This window comes from Pararge aegeria, chromosome 3 (genome assembly GCF_905163445.1).
Source record: "Pararge aegeria chromosome 3, ilParAegt1.1, whole genome shotgun sequence".
In the NCBI taxonomy this organism is placed as follows: Eukaryota; Metazoa; Arthropoda; class Insecta; order Lepidoptera; family Nymphalidae; genus Pararge; species Pararge aegeria.
The window spans coordinates 2,023,373-2,036,457 of NC_053182.1; the positions used below are offsets into that span (position 1 = coordinate 2,023,373).

Sequence of the window (13,085 nt, forward strand, 5' to 3'; positions counted from 1 at the left end):
TGTTCAAATAAACGTCGCTCAGCCTCCGCGGCGACATATACATAATTTTATTTATGTCATGTGTCAATACAAAACTGTCATGTAAACACTTGACAGTTAATCGCCGATATCAACAAATAGATCAACGTAGGTACTTGTATTATGTATTGTACATTATGAGCTTCTAAATAGTTCACTTTAGAACACTGAGAATAACTTTAATAAAATGGAATACTAGTAATGATAAAAAGTACGAAAGATCTCTATAGAAAACAGTCAATAATACAAAATGAACAGCACAGAGTACAAGAAATACCATGAATCCTACATGCAAAACAACCATGGTTCAACATCAGTGCACACATTTTCTTGTATATTTTTTACAGTGCAGTGTGCTTTATTAAGTGCAATCAAGCACCGAAATTATGGTTTGAATCAATATGTAAGAGAATATTTAATTATCGTATTTCCGACAATAGTAGCGCACACCATATTCTTTAACTATATTTACGAAGTAAACCTATGTGTTTCTTTAATATTATTGTATGAAATAATAAAAAATCTTAAATATAAGGAAGCCCATGTTGCTTTTAGATGCATGAATAAGTTTAAAAATGACAAAATACAATGTATTACATGCTTGAGAGGCTTGACTTATCTAATAACTGTAATATGTATTTTAGCTGTAGATTTCAAAGATTTTCCTCGCCACTTGGCGAAAACTGAAAACTATGGATACAGTTTAATGGACACAGGTGTTGGATTATTTGTACTTATAAGCGGGCTTGTGCATAGAGATTGTAATAAAAACAATTATGTCTCAATTATAAAAAATAACACAAAGTTTGTTTCCATTCTATTTATACTTGGTATGACAAGGTATTTGTCTATAAAACAATTGGATTACCAAAATCATATAACAGAGTATGGAGTTCATTGGAATTTCTTTTTCACACTTGCAGTTTGTAAATTTCTTTCATCTCTTCTCTTATTATTGCCAGCAAACTCTCTGTTATTGAGTTTTATTGTAATAAGTATTCATGAGTTTTTATTATACCAAGGTTTAGAAGCCTGGGTGTTTAGTGATACTCTGAGATCTAATTTAATAGATGCAAATAAAGAAGGTATAACCTCTAGCCTCGGTTATGTTGCATTGTATTTATTTGCTGTTAAAATAAAAAAGGTATTGAACAATAAATCTGTTGATAGATATAACACATTTAAGAATATGAGTTTCAGTTTAGTAGCACTAACTATTTGCTCGTATGTTGTTAATTTGTATAGGCCTGCTTCAAGGACTCTAGCCAACACAGGCTACTGTTTATACTTGTCAGTTATAATGGTTTCCATTCTATCTGTATTGTATTTTTTGGAAGTTTTATTTGGTGATAAGAACTTCAATGTACCTTTGATATTAACTGCTATAAATAATAATGGATTACTGTACTTTTTAATTGCCAATGTAACTACAGGCATTATAAATATGTCATTAAGGACTTTACTTGTACCATCTATTGTTACATTTGTTATATTAAATCTTTATATGATAGTCACTATAAGTATTATAGTATATGCTAATAAAAAAGGATTCAAAATATAAAATGTTCTTTGTATGAAAATAGTTTTATTGTTTTGTATTAATAAATTATTAAAGTAAAAGTATTGCTCAACTTATATATTAATATCATTTATAAAAAATATTATTAAATAAAATCGATAGTGTCAGTGGGATTGATTCTACTTTTGTTCTTGTATTTGAGGGGCAATGCATTGTGGTGAGGATGATGTGATGAGGATGATGATGATGAAGCATTGTGACTAAGGGCATCAGTACCTTAGTACAAAATTTGCTCGCTTGCAATTGAATAGTCGTGTTTGAGTATGGAAGTACTTGAACATCAGTGTTCGATGGATCTTAAAACTCAAATTTGCCTATAATTCTTAAACTCGGGTTTTTTAAACAATGTTGTAAAACAAAAAGGATTTGAGACGCTAACACGGTTGAAATTAGGTCCATTTTACTTTGACAATACAGAGTTTAATGCGCGAACTGTACAGCGAACGAGCAAATCTTGGACTCAGGCTACAGAACATTTTCAATAATAAATCAAACATATATTGCCAGAACGATATACCTAAAGTTAAAATACAACATTTCATTTTGATTCTTAGTTGTATAACCAAATTTATACATTATTATTACAATATCCTATACCACTTTTTCATCTGTTAAATATTATTGGCAAGTTAAAAATTATATATAAATTACGACAATACAAACATCGCCATCTAGCCCCAAAGTAAGCGTATCTTTGCGTTATGGGTACTCATGAAAACAGTCACTGCCTTATGATTAATATATGAATAATATACATAAATACTTATAAAACACAAATAATCACCTATTGTGGGAATCGAACCTACGGCCTTGGACTCAAAAAACAGATTCACTGCCTGCGCCAATCGGTCGTCGATGTCAAAAATGGACATAGTATAAATAATATACTTGTCAATCGTGCAATATACATATATAACGTAATAACATAAGTAGTTCTTATACCGAAAATTAAATATTGCAATATCCAATGCATATAATATACAGACTAGTCAATTCATTTGAGTATAAAAATTATGGACAGGTATACACTCTAAAAGGTGCACTCTGTACAGGTAAAAAGGCTATCCTATAAATTATATAAAAAAAAAACTAAAAACGTGTGTGTACTTACGAAGTTATACTTATTTTGCGTAACAAGATAAAAATCTTAAAAAAATTGTATTTGTAGAAAAAACGACACTAAAGTATGAAAAAAGGTATTTAATACATTGAAAGTTTTATTATAACGCATTATCTAGTTAAATTAAGTTTATTTAAATATCACAAAAAAAAATATTGAAAAATTTGGAATACTAATAGACTCATTATCGGACAACCAAGTTTCACTTAACATTAGAATTTGAGTTTTTTTTACAATTCAATGATTTTAATCACCGGAATTAGCCTGCAGACTTTGACAATTGTAAGTGTACACTGTCAATCAAACCTTTAAGACGGTGACGGTGTGCGCGCGCATCGTTTTTCCCTAACGCGCCAAAAGAAGTATAACTTCAAAACTGGTAGACTTATTTTTGGTTTTCCTTTGTCATGTTTAACCACATTCATGCAAGTTTATATGGGTATTTTTTATATAAAGTAGGAAAAGGGCAAGATCTTTGGAGGCAGAAAACAGAAATCCTAGATAGACTTATCCAGTTGTTGAACAAAACAAACTAAAACCTTGAGTGATAATACCAGTTTTAATGCTAATTTGGTATAATAGTAACTCTTACTTTAGTACGTTGCCCCTTTTTTAAATAAACAAATTTATCAAAATTTCAATATGTTACGTACGAACAATTTTCTAGAGCCTATGATAGGCCTTTTTGTAAAAAAGAATTTTTTCTGCCTGTCAAAATGACTTTTTTCACGTGAATAAAAATTTAAAAAGGGATTCCTATAAAATTATAAATTGGCGGATATAAATTCATTGATTTTTCACAACTTACATAGTAAGCCAAAGTACAAAATACAAATATTTAAATCATTGATATTTCCTTGTCTTTATATATTTTTTTGAATATATGCGTTATGCAAAATTTCATCAGGTGTGATGGGTGACTAAGATGATGAATAACTAAATCTAAAGCATCAAAGTGGTAAGCTCAACAGGTATAGATTATCTGTTTCAAGGCATGTCTAAGACTGAAATGTTTGTATAGTTTACTAGTTCTTATTCATTCTTCGCAAAATGACATCAACAGTCAAAATGAGAATTTTATTCTTGTTAGACCGCAAAAAAAAAATATATTTTTCTAATATTTCTTTACAAACATCATATAAACGTAGAAAATTTGCAATAATAAAATTAGGAATTTCTTAAATTCGATTTTATACCATGATACCACTGAAAAGGTAAAACTTTCTTTTACCTGTGGTACAAAGGCGGTAAAAACAGAACGCTAATTTTGTCCCATGACGTCATCATCCAAAATGGTAAAATTCAAACTAACACTGGCCTGTATTACAGACAGATATGCAAATAAAAACTGCAATCTCGTTCCCATTTGAAGCGCCATATTTGACATACGGTTATCTCTAGAACATATATATATACATACGTATATTTAGTCATTCAAATTTAAGTTCCTTGGACACTCGCATTAGCTCCACAGCTTACAGCGCCAAAATGGCGTTAACGAACTGAGAGCCAAGTTATTTCCTACCCCGATTTACTTATTGTAAATGCTAGCCGCATCTAGTGACAATTTCATTTCCCAGTTTTGTCACTAGATTGCACTCCTTAGATTCCATATAAATGGTAGATAACTTTCACGCGATCGAATAAGTATATGTCTAATGGCTAGCATTGGCTCGACACAGTTTTCTCTCCGGGGAAAGGACAGATTTTTTGTTCTCCCACAGCTTTATTAATTTCATTGGCCTCTCAATGAATCTCCGAGGAGGAAATAATATCCAAATGATATATGTGTAATGTAATAAACGGGGGTAAATTTCTAATTTTCCCTGCTGTCTTGCTTTGTAAGGTGGACACGTAAATTTTATCCCTTATAATACAAAAAAAAATGACAACAGTCCGTCCAGTGATAGTAAAATAGTAAATCCACTACTTTCGGTGTAAAAGAGGTAGTATATCGTCGGTCCTGACTAGTCTGGGTTGTCGTGAGATCAGTCGCAGAAGACAGCTACAGCCGGCGTACAACGCGACAGTCGCTGCCACGATCAGATAAGCCACCAGATGTGGAAACCTCTGCGGCGACCAGAACACTGTGTAGCTTAGACTATGGTGGTTTTCTGCAAAGAATGAATGATTGAATGAATGGTATCGGCGGGAGAGAGCCGTAGCTTAGTGGAAAAGCGATCAGGAGGCCGCGATAAATTTTATATTAAAGGAAATTGCATACAATATTTCAATAAAATACCAATTTACATCTTGAAAGATGTCAGCAAAAGTTCAAAGTTTGTATTAAACTTATAGAAAAGTCCTATTATAGTATAAAGGACTATGTAATCGATAAAGAACCTTGCTCTTCTTACAATTTTAAATGACAATGTGAGATGGTGATAACAATAATAAAACACACGACTAAGTCTGTTGTGGGCTTCTTCTTAGACCAGGACGCGTTCGGAACCCTCGTAGCTTTAGTTTTAAGTTTACGAATGTGGTTATCGCCATCATCTCACATAGTGTACACATCAAAAGTCAAAGTGCCATCTATGGGCCTACTTGAATAAAGATGTTTTTGACTTTGAAACTCTTTTTAAATCTTACAACGCGTTTTGTGTTCATCGTAATGGCATTAATAGTGGTACCCTTAAATAAAGTTAAAATAGCAGAATCTAAAGAAACCTCATTTTGTACGCCCGTTTATAATTAATTAATTATATACGGGCCACTTATTGTATATAGCCCGTTTATGATAGCACACTTTGAGCTTACCCAGAATGGCTGCTCCATATCCAATTTTACTTGTGCCCATTCTATATGAACATGTGGGAACGAATACTTCGTACAAGAAATCTTCATCAAAGCGGACGTCCAACACTGGGTCGCCAGATTGCAGCAAGTATGTGTGCTTGGAGGAAAAATCTTTCTTTTGCTTCATGTACTTCGAAACGTGCTCGTGAGCGCAGAAGTATATATCCGGATGTATTGCGTTGTTAACCTGTCAGTAAAATTAAATATTGGATAGAAGCAGGCGTTACTTTGCGGAAATCCATGATATATTATGAAAATTAAGCTTAATTTGCTATAGTCTTATGACTAATTTTTCACTTAAGAATTATTCATTGTAAAGTCAACATCTCCTGAGGATGCTCCGTTTTCGGCGCGAAACGTGTGTAGAGGGTACATTGCAGAGCATCTGTTTGGTGTGGAGTATCCGGATTGAAGTAATTATAAATTACACCATACAGATTCTCCGGCTTTTCGCGGAAATGAAGCTTATAAAAATTTTCATAAGTAAAATTAAACATAGGTAAGGTACAGTTAGATCGTAAATATCGACCAGGGGAGCCAACTGGAAAAAAATTCAAATTATACCGGGGCTATAATAACCGAAACCTCATTTCGTTTAAGGTTTCGGTTTCGTTTTTTTAATCGGTTAAACTGAGAAACCAATTGTTATATAATTTCAATCAATGGATTGAAATAAACCGGTTTTACAAACGTTAATTTAATTTATTTTTGTGATTTGCAGCACCCGCTGTTACGAGCACGAGTAATCCGAAGCGGCAGGATGTTTGATTGGTGAAAAGTTATTCCATGCACGACATTTTCTGAAATTGCTTATCTTTTTTTTGAAATTAGCCAAATGTATCGTCATAATATTATGTTACTAAGCGATTTTTGTACCTAAAATAAGTTTTTTCTATTTAAACAAATTGATTTATAAGAATCGACGCAAACCTATTAAAAAAGATGTATAATTTTTACCATTTTTGTTCTTTGCAGCGAAGTATGACTCGCACGCGCCACGGACTAGTCTAGACATTTGTCAAAGGGACCGGCGCGTCTTGTATAAACCGGTTAATTAAGATTTAATAAACGTTGATATCGTTCGCTAAATTATAACAGTAACCTAACCGGTTCGTTCTATAATTTAACCGATAAAACGCAGAACATTAAAATAAACCGGCTAATGACCGAAATTTTCCGGTAAATTGAAACCGGTTCCGAGACCTATATTTGCACTGGGTAAAACACAACATTGCTAAATGCCGCTTTGCGACAGACATTATTATGATGTTAGTACTTCCTCAGACGGGCTCTGTCACAAAAAACTCTCCCACTACTACAAATTGGGCCAACAAAGCCAACAAATAGGCTATGATGATTATACGAACTGATTTTACAAACCTGTTTCCCAAAAACACCCTTAGATAGAACAGGGTAATGTGATACAGCTATCTTCACGTTGAGATCGGCGTCATCAGGACCCTGAGGCACTTTGTACATTATAGAATTGACTTTATAGAAGGTGCTATTCCTGAAAGTTATCACAGAGGGCTGATCGAACACTCTGTTGAATTCTGCTACTTTATTCTGATTGATTGGTTCGTTTTCACCGCCTATGTCGTTGTCACCTGGCAGCCATACTTGCTGAAAAAAAGCAATCTTACATAATTTTATAAATGTGTAAGTGTTTTTGTTGTCTGTTCACCAATCGACTTCATTTTTGGCACAGAGTTAGTTGAAAGGACGGAGAGTAACATAGGTTACTTTTCATCTCTGGGAATAAGAACAGTCTCCACGGGATTTGTGTAAAAGAAAACCGTAACAAACGCGGACGTAAAGCGTGGGCTAGTTAGGTATAGCCCCTGACTACAATCTCACCTAGTGGTAAGGGAGTTTTGAGTCATACCGCTAATCGGTTTCTACGCGATATCGCACTGGAACACTAAATCGCTTAGCGGCACGTCTTTGACGGATGAGTGGTAACTAACCACGGCCAAAGCCAATGCAGTTATTGAAAACTAACCCACAGCCTTGACTCAGAAAGCAGGGCAATAAAAGTATGTAGGCATTAACGTGGATAAATAAATAATTTCTTACTTCTTCTTCTTTTTGGTTTATTGGTTCTGCGCGCTGAGCGATTCAACCATTGTCAATTGCTTATTCTGTGGTCAAGTGTTATTTTTATTTATACATTTTTTTTTAAACGAGGAAACTTTTTACATTGAAAAAAAAAACTAAGTTTTTTTAAAAAAGGAAACGGAATTTCGATAAGAATTAATAGGATCGGGACAGGATTAAATAGTATAATAATATGGATTCAATAATAATATAAAATGATAATATATGGATAAATGAGGAAAAAAGTTTATTTATACAAGTTTCATTAATGGACAAGAGGATGTCAACGGAAGTAGGAAGTGGGATGTTTAAATTTCTTACTTTCATGTTAACCAAGCTCTATTTCACGACCATTCTGGCGCAGCGGTGAACGCGCTGTAGTTTTAAGTGGGAGCTCCCGGGTTTTTTATCCGGCAGGGGCAACTTGGGAATGTATAAATTCTGAATATTCTCTGACTACATTTACTAGTTACCACCCTGCCGACAAAGACATACCGCTAAGCAATTTAGCGTTCCGGTACGTTGTCTCGTAGAAATACCATACCCTTACAGTTTAGTCCGTTACCATCTTAGACTGCAACATAGTGTGTAACATTGTACCTACTGCTATCTCACCTGGTTGTATACTTACAACCAGGTCAGTTTACTTCGCCTTCGTACGCATTAAAAGTGTCATATAAAGGCCTATTTGAATAAAGAAATAAATATTTGAGTTTGAATAACCTATAGTAAAATAAAAGAGTTATAGTATACAGATATATGTAAAAATTGTTGATGTTGGAAAAGAGCAACTGCTGAGTTTCCCTCCGGCTTCTTCTCGGTAGAACCTGCCTTCCGAACCGGTGGTAGAGTCACTACACACAGACAGACTTGACGTTTCAAAAGTACTTATATTAGGCCAACTTAAAATAAATTAATATTGAATAACGTATTTACTCTCTTTTTAATTTTAACAAGTTATTTATTATTATTACTAACTAGCTTATTCATAGCGGTTTCGCCCGCGTTAACTAAGGATCGTACTTTACTTGAAACAAATTACTGAGCAGCCTTGAACATCATTAAATAATAATTAATCTAAAAGATTACGGGATTACTTATGTAAAACATCTTCATAATACGCCTTCCTTGTAGTATTTGCAAGTTAATCTTGCTTTTAAAGTGCCTACACAGTTTTGCATTAAGAACTACATTTCTATTTTTGAATAATCTATACTATCTGTACTTACTTAATATTATAAAGCCGAAGAGTTTAGTTTGGTTGAAAGCGCTAATCTCAGAAACGCTACCAACAGTAGGAGCGGAGCATCAATGATATTAAAAAAAACGGGATAATATATTCCTTTTGAGAGCAAAGTTATGCCAAAACAATGCAATGTTTTTAGCGCAACGGTGAGCGCTGTTAATTTAAGTAGGAGGTCCAGGGTTCGATTCCCGGCAAGGCTAATTTGGAAATTTATTATTTCTGAATTTTCTCTGCTCTGGTCTGGTGGGAGGCTTTGGCCATGGCTAGTTACCACCCTACCGAAAAAGACGTGACTGCCATACTCCCTAACAGGTTAGTCTGCTACCATCTTAGACTGCATCACTTACCAAGTGAGATTGCAGTCAAGGGCTAACTTGTAGTGGAATAAAAAAAATGGTTTTAATGTTGAATCGCACGCGGAAGAAGTCGCGTGGGAGTTGGGACCGCTAAGTAGTGTCCTATATTGACGATATATTTGAATTCCAAATTGACTAAATTAAAACACACTTTAATTTGTCATTTTGTTCACTCTGTATATAGAACTCATTTGTAGAGCCTAAGTTTATGTTTTTTTAACTATACTATTGATGCTAGTTTAAATAACTCTTAAATACAGTAATAACTAGTAACATTATAAAGATACTCATCCATACCATGGCTAGGACTTTTTACCTCAACGTAACATATTTTTATATATATAGATAAATAAAAAAAAATAATAATAATAATAATAAATAACTACTAAACCAATTTCAATAAGCCACTAAGGGTATTTAACGGAGAGTGGGAAGCAGCGTTCTTTGCTACTACTGCCATCTACTGCATCTACTGGTTCACAGGCTTTTGAGTTACATTAGTTACTGTCTCATAGACTTATCTGTGAAACCGAAACACTACTAGTTTGTGAACAAACCACTGCCCGTCACAGTCCTAACATCTCATTTAAATTTAAAATCAAGTGACCACTTTAACAAGTGCGTGTCATGTAGCGTAGGTGCTATGCGCGTATCGGTCTTTTACCATCAACAGTATTTTGTAGTTGATTACACGTTGTACACATAAGTACTATTACACAAAAGCCCATGTCATTTTAATTTACAAGTAACAGTTAGTTTATTTTCTGTGTGTGCGAAATAACTTACCACAATAGGATAATAGACATCAAATATGTTGGAAAGCCTCTTAACATAACCATGGAACTGTGCTGAACTGGACACAGAGCCCTCATCTATTAGGTCTCCTAAATACACAAGCACGTCAGGCTTGAAGTGTTTCAGCACAACAGAGAATGTGGACCGTAAATATCTGAAAAAGAAGATATTCAAGTGATAGTAAAATAAGAAGGATAGATGTTTCTGTCAGTAACTGGATCAAATAACATATAGTGTTATTTATAGACCCATATGTGCTAACTAGAGTTGGTGAAAAGAGGAATAAAATTAGAACTATGTATATAAATTAAAAGGAAAATGATTAGCCACATGTTCAGACATGCTAACTTTATCACAAATATAAGTGAGGGAAAAGTACGTTGAAAGACAAAAACTTCTGAGACTGGAAAAACTAATGAAAATTGAGCTTAATTTACTATACTCTGCAAAAAGCACGAGAATCTTTTTGGTGCTATTTATAATTTCTTCAATCTTTATACTCTACACCAAACAGATCTTCAGCAATGTACCCTCTACGCACGTTTCGCTCCGAAACTGGAGCATCCTCAGGAGATGTTGACTTCACAATGAATAATTGTACAACCAAGTAGGTAGGTGATAGGGAACGTTCGAAAACGCTACACAAACAAGAGCTAGTCACAGGTATATCTTCTAAAACTTAATTTTAGAAGATATACCTGTGCCAACCTCAGTGAAGTAGAGATGAGCGCTGTGGTGATGGGTGGTTCCAAGTTTAATATTAGGCAGGGGTATTTGGTTTAAGATTTACTCTGTTCTGGTCTGGTGGAAGGCTTTGGCCATCACTGGTTAATAGCCTACAAACAAGGAGCTGTCGCCATAACATTCTGCGTTCCAGTATTATGCTGCGTAAATACTGATGTGCTTGAGAGTTAATCAGAGGAAAAACTATTACTACTAGCACTCACCGATCACTATCCCAATTAAAAAGGACGCTCAGAGGAGCTGAAACGGCCATTTCGCCTTGTATTTGAGGATCTGCTATAAAGAGTATTTTTGTGCAAGACTCTTCATTCTTGCAGGCCAAATCTTGCCAGAACAGAGGCTGTATAACGAATGCGAACCACTCGCAATAAAATAACACAGCCAGTGGTACCGCTATGAGGTATTTTAACGTGGCACTGTAAATTACAAAGTTTAAAATAAAACTTATTACTATTTCAATTATTAAGTTTTGTAACAAAAGTTTACTGCTACTAAATGTGCATTTAATACCTTTTCCGGAGAAACATGAGGTTCGCTTTACTAACCGCTTTGCTTTCATTAAATTTAACAAAGTATCTGAGACATTACCGAAAGATAATCATGTTTTTTTACTGATAAAGATGATAACTGCGGCTGAGGCAAAACTAAATTTGTAAACAAAAGCAAAGACCCACAGATTAAATGGCAAAAGCCCTACTCTCAAGGGAAAAATCATGGCGAAGAGGCCAAGAGAATACAAACAATGTATTTCAGTTTTGGTTGCTTTATATTAACATATTTTAAATATTAATTAATAAATAAATTCCATTTCATCATCATCCCCAACGATAGAATCAATATTACATATATAAAAGAGCAATGTACATTTTGGGCTTTCATTTTGGTCCGCATATTATGAAAATTAAGCTTAATTTGCATAATATATCATGGATTTCCGCAAAGTAACGCCTGCTTCTATCCAATTTTGGTCCATCATTACGATTTTATTCCAAAATCGCAGTAACCTCATTACAAACTAAAAATAATCTTAGACACATACTCGTAAAGTGTCAGCAACCAAAGTTTAAGAATATTTTTTTTTACTTTGAATAAGAAATTAAATGTTCTAATCTGATCTGACTGATTCACCGACGGATTCATCACGAAATCTCAGGTACTATAAAGCCTACCAACTTGAAATTTAAAAGTTTTTTCTAGGATGTAGGTGTCAGCTTAGAAACGGTTTTGGAAAATTACCCCCCTAAAGGTTTGAAATAGAGGATGGAAGTTTGTTGAAAAGCTATGTTTTAGAAGTTTACCAAATTTGGCATTTATTACAATATTCGTTATTATTATGAATAAATGGGATAATAAGTAAGGGATGCACGTACGACAGACAAGAAATTTTAAATGCGAAACCAGCCCAGTAGATAAAGAAACAGAGTGATGACTTAAAGTGTTTAATTTAGGACAGCAGCATACTGGATAAGCCGATTCTTTGAAAATTCGCTTAGGTATGCAATAACCCGCAATTGTGTCTTACTGTATGGTTGTAGCTACCGTATAAACTATCTAAAATAAATTTGTCCGTAGTTTTCTTTCTGGAGAAGGGTGATTTGAAAAAACCTTGGGTTTTGTCAAATCACCCGAAATCAGGAATTTTACGCTGACGAAGTCGTGGCTATTCGCTTAAGCCATCATAAGGTGCACACCACTATAGTCGTAAAAATGTAATAGGCCCGTTTTGACATTTGTCATCGCGACGTAACTATTTATGGAACCATAAGACTCTGTTCTCGATACTCACGATAAATCAATTCAAGTTTGTATCAGTACTTGATTGATATTATTATGTATTGTAAAGTGTTCGTTCGTTCAAAGTATTCCTTTAACTTCACAACCAATACGCGTGACTGGCTGTTGATTATACGTCCACTTTTCAACATGTTGAAACACAGTTAGTACTATATAACAACAAACACAAAAATCGAGTCAAATCACTATGTTTAAATTAATGTCCAAAATAGAAGAGCCATCGTTAACGTAATAGTAAACAATATATATCAAACTTAAACGAGCGCACAGTCAACTTTACAAGATGAGGAACGAAAAACTGCGCAGTGCACGCGGGGACGCTTCAGTCATGTGCCGCTTGGTCAGATACATCATCTCAGACTCATTATTTAGAACCCATTTTGAGAACCAAGCTCAATCTTTGCAGTAAAGATAACTACACAATATTTAATTTCGATATTCAGTAAAAAAAATGGTTACAGCTCTAGTATAAAAAAAAAAAAAAGACAGAACGTAACTGTTTTCGGAACGTTTCGCAACAATTATAAATTGCATGGT

General features: G+C 34.1%; 2 protein-coding genes across 2 annotated transcripts; one reads left to right on the forward strand and one right to left on the reverse strand.

The window, feature by feature from the left end:
* Positions 1–303: 303 nt before the first annotated feature.
* LOC120636940 (GPI-anchored wall transfer protein 1-like) lies at positions 304–1,579 on the forward strand (the record flags this gene model as incomplete). Its single annotated transcript, XM_039908518.1, has 2 exons — positions 304–421; positions 663–1,579. Coding segments are annotated over 2 exons (1,035 nt in total), but the record flags the coding sequence as incomplete, so codon positions are not given.
* Positions 1,580–2,908: 1,329 nt separating this feature from the next.
* On the reverse strand, positions 2,909–11,411 carry LOC120637379. The gene is made up of 6 exons (XM_039909199.1): positions 11,265–11,411; positions 10,958–11,170; positions 10,002–10,164; positions 6,897–7,139; positions 5,478–5,703; positions 2,909–4,831 (listed from the first exon to the last, which is right to left on the reverse strand). The coding sequence occupies exons 1-6, from the start codon at positions 11,279–11,281 to the stop codon at positions 4,644–4,646; spliced, it is 1,050 nt and encodes a 349-aa protein (XP_039765133.1). The 5' UTR covers positions 11,282–11,411; the 3' UTR covers positions 2,909–4,643.
* Positions 11,412–13,085: the final 1,674 nt, after the last annotated feature.

Bases quoted from the DNA above. Each gene is read 5' to 3' on its own strand.
- LOC120637379 (XM_039909199.1), bottom strand. The intron at 10,165-10,957 runs GTGAGTGCTAGT...CTTCTTTTTCAG, and splicing joins TTTAATTGGGATAGTGATCG to ATATTTACGGTCCACATTCT. The intron at 5,704-6,896 runs GTTTGTAAAATC...TTTTACTGACAG, and splicing joins AGGGTGTTTTTGGGAAACAG to GTTAACAACGCAATACATCC.